General features: G+C 53.5%; 1 protein-coding gene across 1 annotated transcript; it reads left to right on the top strand.

Moving 5' to 3' along the window:
• The first annotated feature begins 2,014 nt into the window (after positions 1–2,014).
• LOC122922417 (charged multivesicular body protein 1b) lies at positions 2,015–14,530 on the top strand. The gene is made up of 8 exons (XM_044273017.1): positions 2,015–2,167; positions 6,536–6,633; positions 7,995–8,141; positions 8,546–8,614; positions 8,714–8,821; positions 9,088–9,131; positions 11,238–11,310; positions 13,764–14,530. The coding sequence occupies exons 1-8, from the start codon at positions 2,152–2,154 to the stop codon at positions 13,806–13,808; spliced, it is 600 nt and encodes a 199-aa protein (XP_044128952.1). The 5' UTR covers positions 2,015–2,151; the 3' UTR covers positions 13,809–14,530.
• The last annotated feature ends 2,693 nt before the right edge of the window (positions 14,531–17,223 follow it).

Here is a 17,223-nt window from a genome sequence, read left to right as displayed (position 1 = left end):
GAATCAGGTCAGTGCGGGGGGATCAGGTCAGTGCAGGGAGATCACGTCAGTGCGGGGGGATCAGGTCAGTGCGGGGGGATCAGGTCAGTGCGGGGAGATCACGTCAGTGCGGAGGGATCACGTCAGTGCGGGGCGATCACGTCAGTGCTGGGGAATCAGGTCAGTGCGGGGGGATCAGGTCAGTGCGGGGGGGTCACGTCAGTGCGGGGAGATCACGTCAGTGCGGAGGGATCACGTCAGTGCGGGGGGATCACGTCAGTGCGGGGCGATCACGTCAGTGCGGGGCGATCACGTCAGTGCTGGGGAATCAGGTCAGTGCGGGGGGATCAGGTCAGTGCGGGGAGATCACGTCAGTGCGGGGGGATCACGTCAGTGCGGGGGGATCACGTCAGCGCGGGGGGATCACGTCAGCGCGGGGGGATCACGTCAGCGCTGGAGGATCACGTCAGCGCTGGAGGATCACGTCAGTGCGGGGGATCATGTCAGTGTGGGGATGGATCCGCCAGTCCTGATATATTGTGTCACAGATGTCACACCGCCGTACACACCGGCAGAACCAGACGTCCCATCACTAATCGCGGTCTGAACATCGTTGACATTTCCAGAGCTAAGAAAACGGAAGAGACGAATCGCTCATCAGGACAGCGACTCCCAAATGTGACTCTTCCCTATAGAGACGGCGGGACGTCCGCCATAGTGAGGGCCGAGGTGGCGGCTGCGGCACCGGACACTGCATTAGAGGGGACAATGACGAGGCCTAAACAGGTGAACGGAGCATAGCCGCGCCCAGGCCAGTGATACAAGCCGTGACGTCACCGGGTCTGCGGTAAACAGCGAGAAGGCCGCGGCGCTGCTGGAGCTGTGATCGGTGGGGGTCCCGGGTGTCAGACCCCCGCCGATCAGAAGCTGGTGATCTATCCAGAGGACTCCCGCAGCTGCGCCGTTCTGGGTGGTTTCACGGCTCCTTTCTGCAGCCTCAACACCAGCAGTGACAGGGTTAACACTATAAGGCCCCTCTCACACGGGCGGACCGGCTCCGGATGCGTTCAGGGAAACTCGCACCATTTTGCAAGCAGGTTCAGTCAGGTTTTTCTGCGATTGCGTTCAGTTGTTCCGTTTTTTCCGCGTGGGTGCAATGCGTTTTGATGCGTTTTTCACGCGCGTGATAAAAAACGGAAGGTTTACAAACAACATCTCCTAGCAACCCTCAGTGAGAAACGCATCGCACCCGCACCTGCTTCCGGACGCAATGCATTTTTCACTGACCCCCTATTCACTTCTATGGGGCCAGGGCTGCGTGAAAAACGCACAATATAGAACATGCTGCGATTTTCACGTAACGCAGAACTGATACGTGAAAATCACCGCTCCTGTACACAGAGCCATAGAAATGATTGAGCCAGGATTCAGTGCGCGTCACGCATCGCACCCGCGCGGAAAACCCGCCCGTGTGAAAGGGGCCTAAGAGCTGCGGAGTCTTCTGTGTTACAGTATGTAACGTGCCCGTCTGCCCCTCTGATGCCAGTGTTCATGCCCAGACCTGGCCGGACTGACCCCCACTGTACCTGATGCGAGGTCAGTGGCCCAAATTCATTTAACCCCTTAACTTACACTTTTTTGTGCCCACTTTGATGCTCATTTTGTGCCCATCTTTTGTATTTTAATGCCGCTTTCTACTGATTTACGTTAAGCATTGATCACTGCAAAATTTTCTGTTACTGTTGATAAGGTGTCCTCAAAATTCTTTAAAAAATAAAAAATACAAATGATGTGAATAAGAAACTGACGAAAAAGAGACCAACTTCAGCCTCGTTTCATAAACATTCATAGACAATCCCTTTAAGAGGAATAGGCGGAGACAAAGAATTCACTAGTAGATATTTGTAACCGCAGCCCCGCCCACTCTGCTGGATGACAGGCCCCGCCCCCTACGCAATGTGACTTCATGGTCACAAGATTCTGACAGCTATCTACGTCATCGCCTCGCCTCCGTCTGGCCCCACCCCGATACCCAGATCGGAGTCCTACTGGCTGAGAGGCCGGTGACGTCACATGACAACAGGAAGCGAGGCGCTCCAATAACCGGAAGAACCCGGAAGGTTCAGAGCTTGAGAGACGGGACCGGGAGGCGCCGGGAGACACGGAGCCGAGATGTCCAACATGGAGAGTATCCTTACCGGGGCCGGTGAGCGCCGAGCGAGAGGTGGGCGTACGCCCCAGTACTGCCCCTCCATGCCAGTGGCTGCCCCCTCCATGCCAGTGGCTGCCCCTTCATGCCAGTGGCTGCCCCTTCATGCCAGTGGCTGCCCCCTCCATGCCAGTAGCTGCCCCTCCATGCCAGTAGCTGCCCCTCCATGCCAGTAGCTGCCCCTCCATGCCACTGGCTGCCCCTCCATGCCAGTGGCTGCCCCCTCCATGCCAGTGGCTGCCCCCTCCATGCCAGTGGCTGCCCCCTCCATGCCAGTGGCTGCCCCTCCATGCCAGTGGCTGCCCCTCCATGCCAGTGGCTGCCCCTCCATGCCAGCGGCTGCCCCTCCATGCCAGCGGCTGCCCCTCCATGCCAGCGGCTGCCCCTCCATGCCAGCGGCTGCCCCTCCATGCCAGCGGCTGCCCCCTCCATGCCAGCGGCTGCCCCCTCCATGCCAGCGGCTGCCCCTCCATGCCAGCGGCCGCCCCCTCCATGCCAGTAACCGTCTCCTCCATGCCAGTAGCTGCCCCAATACTTACCCGATAACAGGGGGCAATAGACTGTATTCTCCTGTCCTACAGTCATCCTCTCCTCTGAAATGGCTGATAACAGGGGGCAATAGACTGTATTCTCCTGTCCTACAGTCATCCTCTCCTCTGAAATGGCTGATAACAGGGGGCAATAGACTGTATTCTCCTGTCCTACAGTCATCCTCTCCACTGAAATGGCTGATAACAGGGAGCAATAGATTGTATTCTCCTGTCCTACAGTCATCCTCTCCCCTGAAATGGCTGATAACAGGGGGCAATAGATTGTATTCTCCTGTCCTACAGTCATCCTCTCCCCTGAAATGGCTGATAACAGGGGGCAATAGACTGTATTCTCCTGTCCTACAGTCATCCTCTCCCCTGAAATGGCTGATAACAGGGGGCAATAGACTGTATTCTCCTGTCCTACAGTCATCCTCTCCCCTGAAATGGCTGATAACAGGGAGCAATAGACTGTATTCTCCTCTCCTACAGTCATCCTCCCCCCTGAAATGGCTGATAACAGGGAGCAATAGACTGTATTCTCCTGTCCTACAGTCATCCTCTCCCCTGAAATGGCTGATAACAGAGGGCAATAGACTGTATTCTCCTGTCCTACAGTCATCCTCTCCTCTGAAATGGCTGATAACAGGGGGCAATAGTCTGTATTCTCCTGTCCTACAGTCATCCTCTCCCCTGAAATGGCTGATAACAGAGGGCAATAGATTGTATTCTCCTGTCCTACAGTCATCCTCTCCCCTGAAATGGCTGATAACAGGGGGCAATAGTCTGTATTCTCCTGTCCTACAGTCATCCTCTCCCCTGAAATGGCTGATAACAGAGGGCAATAGACTGTATTCTCCTGTCCTACAGTCATCCTCTCCCCTGAAATGACCGATAACAGGGGGCAATAGACTGTATTCTCCTGTCCTACAGTCATCCTCTCCCCTGAAATGGCTGATAACAGGAGGCAATAGACTGTATTCTCCTGTCCTACAGTCATCCTCTCCCCTGAAATGGCTGATAACAGGGGGCAATATACTGTATTCTCCTGTCCTACAGTCATCCTCTCCCCTGAAATGGCTGATAACAGGGAGCAATAGACTATTCTCCTGTCCTACAGTCATCCTCTCCCCTGAAATGGCTGATAACAGGGAGCAATAGACTGTATTCTCCTGTCCTACAGTCATCCTCTCCCCTGAAATGGCTGATAACAGGGGGCAATAGACTGTATTCTCCTGTCCTACAGTCATCCTCTCCCCTGAAATGGCTGATAACAGGGGGCAATAGACTGTATTCTCCTGTCCTACAGTCATCCTCTCCTCTGAAATGGCTGATAACAGGGGGCAATAGACTGTATTCTCCTGTCCTACAGTCATCCTCTCCCCTGAAATGGCTGATAACAGGGGGCAATAGACTGTATTCTCCTGTCCTACAGTCATCCTCTCCCCTGAAATGGCTGATAACAGGGGGCAATAGACTGTATTCTCCTGTCCTACAGTCATCCTCCCCCTGAAATGGCTGATAACAGGGGGCAATAGACTGTATTCTCCTGTCCTACAGTCATCCTCTCCCCTGAAATGGCTGATAACAGGGGGCAATAGATTGTATTCTCCTGCCCTACAGTCATCCTCCCCTCTGAAATGGCTGATAACAGGGGGCAATAGACTGTATTCTCCTGTCCTACAGGGGTTGTGACCATTCATTATCTAGATGGGATACACAAAAATCTTCAGCTGTGAAAAGGCTTAGTTTATCTGGGACTGTTAGAACCTCTGACCCCTGGATACGTTGTAGCGTCCCCCCGGATACAGTGTATCTATCTCTCACTCCTTGTTTGTGGGATGAACACAGTCCATCATGTGACATCGTGGCGGATCATATGACCACAGGTGGGGCTGTTGGCGGCAGAGCAGGGTGAACCGGTTGGAGCTATTAATAGTGAGGGAGACGGTGATCTCAGCAGCGGCCGCTCGTGCTCCCCTCCCCCGTGTACGTCATACACTAGTAACCCTTCGTTATGCTGTGATCTGTGCAGTCATGTGACTGGAGGTAGCAGCATGGTGATGGACTGTGTCAGACTGGGGTGTCTAGGGCCCACCAGTAAAATAGATTCCGGGATCCACTGTAAATCTACATAGACATATCCCCTGCCCACATAGTGCATCTGAGAGATGCTACAAGATGATTGATTATCGGGTCCCTGATGAAAGCGGGTGATGGGTGGCTGTCTCTGGACCCTCATGGAATCTCGGGCCCCCCCAGTGCACCCAGAATAGCACAGTGGGTGCAGGGTTAAATAATGTACGGATGTGTACGCTGCCCATCTGTAGGTGGTGGTCTACTGGTGGCCCACTGGTTCCCCTTCGGCCAGTCTGAGCCAGGTGAACGGGGTCTCCCCAGTATCAGACCTCACCTTGTGATCAAGTATCAGACCCCGCACTGCACAGGTGATACTACCGATCAGTGGCTGCGCCTGGGGCCCCCGCACTGCACAGGTGATACTACCGATCAGTGGCTGCCCCTGGGGCCCCCGCACTGCACAGGTGATACTACCGATCAGTGGCTGCGCCTGGGGCCCCCGCACTGCACAGGTGATACTACCGATCACTGGCTGCACCTGGGGCCCCCACACTGCATAGGTGATACTACCGATCAGTGGCTGTGCCTGGGGCCCCCACACTGCATAGGTGATACTACCGATCAGTGGCTGTGCCTGGGGCCCCCGCACTGCACAGGTGATACTACCGATCACTGGCTGCGCCTGGGGCCCCCGCACTGTACAGGTGATACTACCGATCAGTGTCTGCGTCTGGGGCCCCCGCACTGCACAGGTGATACTACCGATCAGTGTCTGCGTCTGGGGCCCCCGCACTGCACAGGTGATACTACCGATCAGTGTCTGCGTCTGGGGCCCCCGCACTGCACAGGTGATACTACCGATCAGTGTCTGCGTCTGGGGCCCCCGCACTGCACAGGTGATACTACCGATCAGTGTCTGCGTCTGGGGCCCCCGCACTGCACAGGTGATACTACCGATCAGTGTCTGCGTCTGGGGCCCCCGCACTGCACAGGTGATACTACCGATCAGTGTCTGCGTCTGGGGCCCCCGCACTGCACAGGTGATACTACCGATCAGTGTCTGCGTCTGGGGCCCCCGCACTGCACAGGTGATACTACCGATCAGTGTCTGCGTCTGGGGCCCCCGCACTGCACAGGTGATACTACCGATCAGTGTCTGCGTCTGGGGCCCCCGCACTGCACAGGTGATACTACCGATCAGTGTCTGCGTCTGGGGCCCCCGCACTGCACAGGTGATACTACCGATCAGTGTCTGCGTCTGGGGCCCCCGCACTGCACAGGTGATACTACCGATCAGTAGCTGCACCTGGGGCCCCCGCACTGCACAGGTGATACTACCGATCAGTAGCTGCGCCTGGGGCCCCCGCACTGCACAGGTGATACTACCGATCAGTAGCTGCGCCTGGGGCCCCCGCACTGCACAGGTGATACTACCGATCAGTGGCTGCGCCTGGGGCCCCCGCACTGCACAGGCGATACTACCGATCAGTAGCTGCGCCTGGGGCCCCCGCACTGCACAGGCGATACTACCGATCAGTGGCTGCGTCTGGGGCCCCCGCACTGCACAGGCGATACTGCCGATCAGTGGCTGCGTCTGGGGCCCCTGGGTGATGCTTCAGATCACTTGCCTTTCCAATGTTAGGCCCGGATACAGATGCTGTGACCACTCCCCTTCCCCCTCATTGTGGGCGTTGCCTGCTGCTTGGCTGTGATGTCATCTCCTTAACCCTCCAATCAGAAAATCTGTTTAATCTGAAGTTTGCAGCAAAAGAACTGAACCGGAGCGCCAAGAAGTGCGAGAAGGAGGAGAAGGCGGAGAAGGCCAAAATCAAGAAGGTAAGACCCCCGGCCACTCAGGAGGAGGAAGGGGTCCACAGCACGGGGGGGGGCTGTGACCTCTGAGACCACCACAGTCAGGAGGATAGAGGGGCCCCTGCAGTGTACCTCTCACCGTCGCTCACGTGGTTGTGGCGGGTACTGCGGCTCTGCATGCACTGAAGAGACGCAGGCGCTGAGTCACTCCGTGTTCAGTGATTTGCCTCTAACGTTCTCCTGCTGAGGACGCCACATTCGCCTCCTGTATCCTACTTACTGTCAACCCCCCCCCCCCCCCGTCCTGACATTAATAAGAATTCTGAGGACGTGACCTGTGGCGTCTGATATCAGCGAGAGGAGGATTTCTTATTTACAGCCGGCGTTGAGTTTTGGCGCGTGCGGTCGCCATCCGAGCCCAATCGCCCTGTGTAATGTGCCACGCACCCTACACCCAGGTTCCTGGCATGTACCTTACCAAACCCTACCCGTGTCCCAGCCCCCTGACAGACGCCTGATGGTAGGGGCTGGGACACGGGTAGATCTGGTTGTGCAGCCTGCCTGTCAGTAGATTTTATTGCCCCAGATTGCCGTAATCCGTCTCGGGGGCAAAGGTCTTCCCATAGTGACGACTGAGCCAGTGAGTGCACTGAGATTGTCTGCAGGTCGCCTCAGGCAATGGTTTCGGGGTCATTTCTTGTCAGACCCATCCCTGGAGTTGTCATAGCGGTCTGTCCCGATGGAGTGTAAAAAGGCAGCCGCTCCGTGGTTACCTGGAAATACCGTCCTCCATACCAGTGTCCCAAGTGTGCTGTATGTTATACGAACCGGCACTGTGGAGGACTGGGTGGGAAATACGGCGAGCGTATGCCCTCTGCTGCTGCTGGCGAGCGTATGCCCTCTGCTGCTGCTGGCGAGCGTATGCCCTCTGCTGCTGCTGGCGAGCGTATGCCCTCTGCTGCTGCTGGCGAGCGTATGCCCTCTGCTGCTGCTGGCGAGCGTATGCCCTCTGCTGCTGGCGAGCGTATGCCCTCTGCTGCTGCTGCTGCTGGCGAGCGTATGCCCTCTGCTGCTGCTGCTGGCGAGCGTATGCCCTCTGCTGCTGCTGCTGCTGCTGGCGAGCGTATGCCCTCTGCTGCTGCTGGCGAGCGTATGCCCTGTTACTGGTCAGCGGGGAGGGCGTACGCGGCCAGCGGGGATGGCGATACACTAGCGTCTGTCCTCCTGTCCTAGCGCTGGTACACGCCTGCATTTGGGTCTCAGCTGATGGTCGATACTTATTATTTTTGTCCCTCGTGATGAGATTATCGCGTTTTATGCAGGTGGGTCCTCGGGGGCGGGGCTGTATCTAGCACTTAGGTCACATGTTCTCTCCTATACTGCAGGCCATACAGAAGGGGAACACAGAGATCGCCCGGATACATGCCGAGAATGCCATCCGCCAAAAGAATCAAGGCATCAACTTCCTGCGGATGAGCGCCCGGGTGGATGCAGTGGCAGCGCGGGTACAGACGGCCGTCACAATGGGCAAGGTTGGTTGCTTCAGGATTTTGAGTTTATAAAGGGTTAACGCCACCTCCAGATTCAGGATCCGTGTGACACAGGGAAGTCACCGCAACCCAATCTGCAGCGCTACCTCTGAGCGCATTGTTATACTCCAGTCACATCCAGAGCTGCATCAACAATTCTGCTCTTATATCCTGTCTTCTACTCTAGTCACATCCAAAGCTGCATCAACAATTCTGCTTTTACTTCCTGTGTTCTTCTCTAGTCGCAGCTAGAGCTGCATGTACAGTTTTTTTGGCGGTTTTGCTGTCAGGGCATGTGACTGATGAGGAGGCACTGCAGCTCTGGATATACGAGAGGCCGTTTTTTGCGATCGTTTTCTGCCGCCGCTCACTTTCGCCATCTCACTTGTCTTGTGTCTCTGTTTCAGGTGACGAAGTCGATGGCGGGTGTGGTGAAATCCATGGATGCCACCCTGAAGAGCATGAACCTTGAGAAGGTGAGGCGGGCAGGCGCCGTGCTGGTGTCTAGGGCGGGAGGGCGGTTGCCGTACCTCGCCGTGGCGGTTTTTCAGGGCTGACTGTCTTCTCGCCCGCAGATCTCGGCGCTGATGGATAAGTTTGAGCGCCAGTTTGAGACGCTCGATGTTCAGACGCAGCAGATGGAAGACACGATGAGCAACACGACCACACTGACCACACCGCAGGTACGAGGAGGCAGGAGGCACGTGGTGGCTCGTGATCCCAGCAACCAGTCAGAGACCGGGAAATCCCAGCTGGTTCTGAGTCTGCAGGTCACATGATGTCCAGGGAAGGAGCCTGCACAGATCACGGAGACCGATTTGTTGTCCGTCACCCACCGGTTACCAGACAGAAGGGCCACTGGGGTCATGTGACCTGTCCCTGCAGCCCCCCCCCCCACTCAGTGCATCCTACATTTTCTCTTTGCTAATTATGATGTTTCCTCCGGCAGAATCAAGTCGACAGTTTGCTCCACGAGATGGCGGATGAGGCCGGGTAAGTGACCGTAATAACCTGTGCGGCCGATATCAGACGCTCCTCTTATAACGCTCCAGCGTTGATATAACCTCCAGAGACATTACATCCTATGTGACTGATATCAGCCGCTCCTCTTATAACGCTCCAGTACTGATATAACCTCCAGAGACATTACATCACATGTGACTGATATCAGCCGCTCCTCTTATAACGCTCCAGCACTGATATTACCTCCAGAGACATTACATCCTATGTGACTGATATCAGCCGCTCCTCTTATAACGCTCCAGCGCTGATATAACCTCCAGACATTACATCATATGTGACTGATATCAGCCGCTCCTCTTATAACGCTCCAGCGCTGATATAACCTCCAGACATTACATCATATGTGACTGATATCAGCCGCTCCTCTTATAATGCTCCAGCGCTGATATAACCTCCAGAGACATTACATCACATGTGACTGATATCAGCCGCTCCTCTTATAACGCTCCAGTACTGACATAACCTCCAGAGACATTACATCACATGTGACTGATATCAGACGCTCCTCTTATAACGCTCCAGCGTTGATATAACCTCCAGAGACATTACATCCTATGTGACTGATATCAGCCGCTCCTCTTATAACGCTCCAGTACTGATATAACCTCCAGACATTACATCCTATGTGACTGATATCAGCCGCTCCTCTTATAACGCTCCAGCGTTGATATAACCTCCAGAGACATTACATCCTATGTGACTGATATCAGCCGCTCCTCTTATAACGCTCCAGTACTGATATAACCTCCAGACATTACATCCTATGTGACTGATATCAGCCGCTCCTCTTATAACGCTCCAGTACTGATATAACCTCCAGAGACATTACATCACATGTGACTGATATCAGCCGCTCCTCTTATAACGCTCCAGCTCTGATATAACCTCCAGAGACATTACATCCTATGTGACTGATATCAGCCGCTCCTCTTATAACGCTCCAACGCTGATATAACCTCCAGAGACATTACATCCTATGTGACTGATATCAGCCGCTCCTCTTATAACGCTCCAGTACTGATATAACCTCCAGACATTACATCATATGTGACTGATATCAGCCGCTCCTCTTCTAACGCTCCAGCGCTGATATAACCTCCAGACATTACATCATATGTGACTGATATCAGCCGCTCCTCTTATAACGCTCCAGCTCTGATATAACCTCCAGAGACATTACATCACATGTGACTGATATCAGCCGCTCCTCTTATAACGCTCCAGCGCTGATATAACCTCCAGAGACATCACATCCTATGTGACTGATATCAGCCGCTCCTCTTATAATGCTCCAGTACTGATATAACCTCCAGAGACATTACATCATATGTGACTGATATCAGCCGCTCCTCTTATAACGCTCCAGCACTGATATAACCTCCAGAGACATTACATCCTATGTGACTGATATCAGACGCTCCTCTTATAACGCTCCAGCGCTGATATAACCTCCAGAGACATTACATCACATGTGACTGATATCAGCCGCTCCACTTATAACGCTCCAGCGCTGATATAACCTCCAGAGACATTACATCCTATGTGACTGATATCAGACGCTCCTCTTATAACGCTCCAGCGCTGATATAACCTCCAGAGACATTACATCCTATGTGACTGATATCAGACGCTCCTCTTATAACGCTCCAGCGCTGATATAACCTCCAGAGACATTACATCCTATGTGACTGATATCAGACGCTCCTCTTATAACGCTCCAGCGCTGATATAACCTCCAGAGACATTACATCCTATGTGACTGATATCAGACGCTCCACTTATAACGCTCCAGCGCTGATATAACCTCCAGAGACATTACATCACATGTGACTGATATCAGACGCTCCTCTTATAACGCTCCAGCGCTGATATAACCTCCAGAGACATTACATCCTATGTGACTGATATCAGACGCTCCACTTATAACGCTCCAGCGCTGATATAACCTCCAGAGACATTACATCACATGTGACTGATATCAGACGCTCCTCTTATAACGCTCCAGCACTGATATAACCTCTGATATGTTTCTTAGCTTATCCCTGTGATTGCTGTGATTTCTTGTCTCTTTTCCAGCCTGGACCTGAACTTGGAGCTTCCTCAGGGACAGACCGGATCTGTGGGAACCAGCGTCGCCTCTACAGAACAGGTAACGCTGCACAAGCTTCTCCGGGGCGGTGGGGGGGGGGGTACATATATTATACACCTGGGGGATGGGGCCTTATGTGATGACCCCCTCTATAGGAATAAGTAAAGTTAAAGAGGCCAGATGAATGTACTATATGCCATCACCCCATGTGTAACAGCTGGTGTTGTGCTCCAGAGCTGCATTCACAGTTCCACACTGCACACTCTCCCAGCAGTCTCTGCACAGATCTAACTGGTGATCTGCACTTCACAACTGTCCTCTTTACACCGACTCCGCTGTCAGAGACGGGGAGACTTCCGACAATAAGCTTGCTGACTGTTTCTGATAACAATCGGCAGAATCGGGGGCGGATTGGGAACTAGAAGCGGTCCTGGAAAAAACGTAGAAGTGGCGATATGTTTTAGGCGTAGTCAAACTGTCAGAAGGTGTGCCCACGCCAAGCAGGCAGGTTTTTGTAGGGCAATCTGTCATTATTTTATACCATTTTGGAATATGCCTTTTTTTTTTTTTTTTTCTTTTCAGTATTTTTGGGAGATGAAGCAACAAAAAAAAAAAAACTGCGAATCCACAGTTTTTATGTATTTATTGTCTATTTATGGAGTTCACCGTACGGAATATTTACAGTTACCCTTTAGTAGTCCGGGCATTTTGTGCGCAACAAGTTTAATCCTTTTTGTTATTTTTTTTTATCGTTTATTATTAATGTGGGAAAAAGGGGCTGATTTGAATCTTCATACATAAAAAAAATAATAATAATCTTTTATAGTGTTAAAAACTTTTCCATTTCTTTTCACTTGGGGTCACTGCTCCTGTAGACTGTACATGTATAGCAGAGGTCGGGAAGGGGTTAAAATAAGATAATCCGCCATATAACTAGGACTGTGAGCATTATATTGGTGACTGAGGGCCCCTGTGTGTTGGAGACTGTGTATCCCTCTTGTCACTGCTGAGTCTCCACCCGGGACCCCTCTGTATCGGGGGCAGAAGCGGCTCCTAGCTGAGCCGCAGGCTGCACAGCTTTGTGTGTGGAATTTCTGTAATGGGAAACCTTCAGCAGGATTCCTGTCCGCTGCGCTGGTGTCTGCAGGTCCCTCCCTGCAGAGGTCTTCGCCAGTAATCAATGTGATGGAGCAAAAGAATCAACAGTGAGCACATTGTGTCTCGCAGCTGAAAGCTCTGCTCAGAATAGGTACAAGTTCACATTAGGAGTGAGAAAGGAGCGTCTGCGGTGTTATTCCTCAGTCTCCTGCCTGGATTATCACAGAAGTCAGTGCGCTAATCTCCTAGAGAACAGAAGACAAGGCCGACATAGTGAAGTACCGCCAACTGACGTGTTCTACTCGCGAGATCCATAAAACAACATCTACAATGTGCACGTCCTCTCATCAAACGCCCGACACGGGGTTCGCCTCTGTTTCGTGAGGTGCAGCTCTGGAGTATAATACAGGATGTAACTCAGGATCAGTACAGGATAAGTAATGTATGTACACAGTGACTGCACCAGCAGAATAGTGAGTGCAGCTCTGGAGTATAATACAGGATGTAACTCAGGATCAGTACAGGATAAGTAATGTATGTACACAGTGACTGCACCAGCAGAATAGTGAGTGCAGCTCTGGAGTAGGGATGTAACTCAGGATCAGTACAGGATAAGTAATGTATGTACACAGTGACTGCACCAGCAGAATAGTGAGTGCAGCTCTGGAGCATAATGCAGGCTGTAACTCAGGATCCGTACAGGATAAGTAATGTATGTACACAGTGACTGCACCAGCAGAATAGTGAGTGCAGCTCTGGAGTATAATACAGGATGTAACTCAGGATCAGTACAGGATAAGTAATGTATGTACACAGTGACTGCACCAGCAGAATAGTGAGTGCAGCTCTGGAGTATAATACAGGATGTAACTCAGGATCAGTACAGGATAAGTAATGTATGTACACAGTGACTGCACCAGCAGAATAGTGAGTGCAGCTCTGGAGTATAATACAGGATGTAACTCAGGATCAGTACAGGATAAGTAATGTATGTACACAGTGACTGCACCAGCAGAATAGTGAGTGCAGCTCTGGAGTATAATACAGGATGTAACTCAGGATCAGTACAGGATAAGTAATGTATGTACACAGTGACTGCACCAGCAGAATAGTGAGTGCAGCTCTGGAGTATAATACAGGATGTAACTCAGGATCAGTACAGGATAAGTAATGTCTGTACACAGTGACTGCACCAGCAGAATAGTGAGTGCAGCTCTGGAGGATAATACAGGATGTAACTCAGGATCAGTACAGGATAAGTAATGTATGTACACAGTGACTGCACCAGCAGAATAGTGAGTGCAGCTCTGGAGTATAATACAGGATGTAACCCAGGACAGTTTCTGCTGATTGTATCGATCACTTGTATAATTGGCTGGCTTATAATATAATGTGTCTGGTTTTGTGTCCTGCAGGATGAGCTGTCGCAGAGACTCGCCCGTCTACGTGATCAGGTATAGGGCAGCCGCTGCTTCCTCCTGTATAGATGTGGTACATACCTGGCGACGTCTCTCTGCATCGTTCTACATCCAGAGCACTTCTTCTCATGGATCCTGCTCTTCATACTCAGGACTGTGCGCTCACAGACAGCAGGGGGCGCTCTTATTTCAGCCCCCCTCATATTCCATCTAACTTATACAATATACATTACATTTTAAATCTGACTCATTAAAAACCTTATAATCCCCTCCCCCGGTTGTGTGGAGAACGTCTGCGCCTGAACACTAAGCTGCACTGCGATGTCCAGGAGACGGATGCTGATGTTGGTGGTAGTAGTGGTGAGGTCGCCCATCATTGCTACTCTGTGCTTTATTTAATGAGTCTTTATGCCGTTGTTGCGGAGCAGTGGATTCCTGTCATTTTCTCCTCCGAGTCTCTGATCCCCAGGAATCCGCCGCCCCGCAGTGCGACGTGTCGCGGATCTCCCCGCCTGCGGACTGTGACTCTCATCTGCTATGCCGTGATTCTTCCCTCTGTTCAATAACCTGGGTCTGGCTTGTATGATGAATCTGCCTCCATCTCTGTGGGATGGTCTTAAAGGGGTAGTCCAGTCTGAGCTCGCTAGTATTGGTGTGCTGTTATAAGGACGGGATCACCCCTTTAATTATGGGTAACGTGTTTGCGTCTGGAGCCGCGTCGTTTTCTGCTCTCCTGTGCGGCTTTCAATAAACCGTTTTCTTTATGTGTGTGTGGCGTCTAAACGTCCGATTTCGCCGATCACTGGCTCCACCCCCTCTGGGTTCATTCTGAGGTCATGGAAGTATGCTAAGGATATAATGGAGCAAGGTAGATCCCAGTCTATAGGTGACCGCAGACACGAGCTGCACACGGATCTGTCCACATTACCTTCATGTGCGGGACCGTTATGTCAAAGAGAGATATAGACGGTCAGCGATCTCACGAAACGGTTTCCTCTGATGAATGTGGTTGAAGGCGTCCATTTTCATTTCTGCAAATCTGCACAAGCATGATGGCACTCAATGCCCGTCTGCGGCATGAAGAGAGGAGGCGCCTGGAGGTCTGAGCCTTTCTAAAGCTCTCGTGCCGCCACATCGTGTATGGGAGTCAGTCCTTATCTACATGAGAATAGCCCCTATATGAATCCATGTGACGGACTTAACAAATAACTCGAGGGAGGCAACTGGATCGGCAGGTCCGGGAGCGCACATCGCTGAGATAGGGAGACAGAACCCGGACCGGCAGATCCAGGAGCGCACATCGCTGAGATAGGGAGACAGAACCCGGACCGGCAGATCCAGGAGCGCACATCGCTGAGATAGGGAGACAGAACCCGGACCGGCAGATCCAGGAGCGCACATCGCTGAGATAGGGAGACAAAACCTGGACCGGCAGATCTGGGAGCGCACATCGCTGAGATAGGGAGACAGAACCTCGACCGGCAGATCCGGGAGCGCACATCGCTGAGATAGGGAGACAGAACCTGGACCGACAGATCCAGGAGCGCACTTCTCTGCGCTGTGGAGACAGAACCCGGACCGGCAGATCCGGGAGCGCACATCGCTGAGATAGGGAGACAGAACCCGGACCGGCAGATCCAGGAGCGCACATCGCTGAGATAGGGAGACAGAACCCACGACCGGCAGATCCGGGAGCGCACATCACTGAGATAGGGAGACAGAACCCGGACCGGCAGATCCAGGAGCGCACATCGCTGAGATAGGGAGACAGAACCCGGACCGGCAGATCCAGGTGCGCACATCGCTGAGATAGAGAGACAGAACCCGGACCGGCAGATCCAGGAGCGCACATCACTGAGATAGGGAGACAGAACTCGGACCGGCAGATCCAGGAGCGCACATCGCTGAGATAGGGAGACAGAACCCGGACCGGCAGATCCAGGAGCGCACATCGCTGAGATAGGGAGACAGAACCCGGACCGGCAGATCCAGGAGCGCACATCGCTGAGATAGGGAGACAGAACCCGGACCGGCAGATCCGGGAGCGCACATCACTGAGATAGGGAGACAGAACCAGGAGCGCACTTCTCTGCACCGTGGAGACAGAACCCGGACCGGCAGATCCGGGAGCGCACATCGCTGAGATAGGGAGACAGAACCCGGACCGGCAGATCCAGGAGCGCACATCGCTGAGATAGGGAGACGGAACCCGGACCGGCAGATCCAGGAGCGCACATTGCTGAGATAGGGAGACAGAACCCGGACCGGCAGATCCGGGAGCGCACATCACTGAGATAGGGAGACAGAACCAGGAGCGCACTTCTCTGCACCGTGGAGACAGAACCCGGACCGGCAGATCCAGGAGCGCACATCACTGAGATAGGGAGACAGAACCAGGAGCGCACTTCTCTGCACCGTGGAGACAGAACTCGGACCGGCAGATCCAGGAGCGCACATCGCTGAGATAGGGAGACAGAACCCGGACCGGCAGATCCGGGAGCGCACATCACTGAGATAGGGAGACAGAACCAGGAGCGCACTTCTCTGCACCGTGGAGACAGAACCCGGACCGGCAGATCCAGGAGCGCACATCGCTGAGATAGGGAGACAGAACCCGGACCGGCAGATCCAGGAGCGCACATCGCTGAGATAGGGAGACAGAACCCGGACCGGCAGATCCAGTAGCGCACATCGCTGAGATAGGGAGACAGAACCTGGACCGGCAGATCCAGGAGCGCACATTGCTTAGATAGGGAGACAGAACCCGGACCGGCAGATCCGGGAGCGCACATCGCTGAGATAGGGAGAAAGAACCCGGACCGGCAGATCCAGGAGCGCACATCGCTGAGATAGGGAGACAGAACCCGGACCGGCAGATCCAGGAGCGCACATCGCTGAGATAGGGAGACAGAACCCGGACCGGCAGATCCAGGAGCGCACATTGCTGAGATAGGGAGACAGAACCTGGACCGGCAGATCCAGGAGCGCACATTGCTGAGATAGGGAGACAGAACCCGGACCGGCAGATCCAGGAGCGCACATCACTGAGATAGGGAGACAGAACCCGGACCGGCAGATCCGGGAGCGCACATCACTGAGATAGGGAGACAGAACCCGGACCGGCAGATCCGGGAGCGCACATCACTGAGATAGGGAGACAGAACCCGGACCGGCAGATCCAGGAGCGCACATCACTGAGATAGGGAGACAGAACCCGGACCGGCAGATCCAGGAGCGCACATCACTGAGATAGGGAGACAGAACCCGGACCGGCAGATCCAGGAGCGCACACCGCTGAGATAGGGAGACAGAACCCGGACCGGCAGATCCAGGAGCGCACACCGCTGAGATAGGGAGACAGAACCCGGACCGGCAGATCCAGGAGCGCACATCGCTGAGATAGGGAGACAGAACCCACGACCGGCAGATCCGGGAGCGCACATCGCTGAGATAGGGA

This window comes from Bufo gargarizans, unplaced genomic scaffold, assembly GCF_014858855.1.
Source record: "Bufo gargarizans isolate SCDJY-AF-19 unplaced genomic scaffold, ASM1485885v1 fragScaff_scaffold_343_pilon, whole genome shotgun sequence".
Classification (NCBI taxonomy): Eukaryota; Metazoa; Chordata; class Amphibia; order Anura; family Bufonidae; genus Bufo; species Bufo gargarizans.
This window is presented reverse-complemented; position numbering and strand designations above follow the sequence as displayed.

Bases quoted from the DNA above. Each gene is read 5' to 3' on its own strand.
- LOC122922417 (XM_044273017.1), top strand. The intron at 8,615-8,713 runs GTGAGGCGGGCA...TCTCGCCCGCAG, and splicing joins AGAGCATGAACCTTGAGAAG to ATCTCGGCGCTGATGGATAA. The intron at 11,311-13,763 runs GTAACGCTGCAC...TGTGTCCTGCAG, and splicing joins GCGTCGCCTCTACAGAACAG to GATGAGCTGTCGCAGAGACT.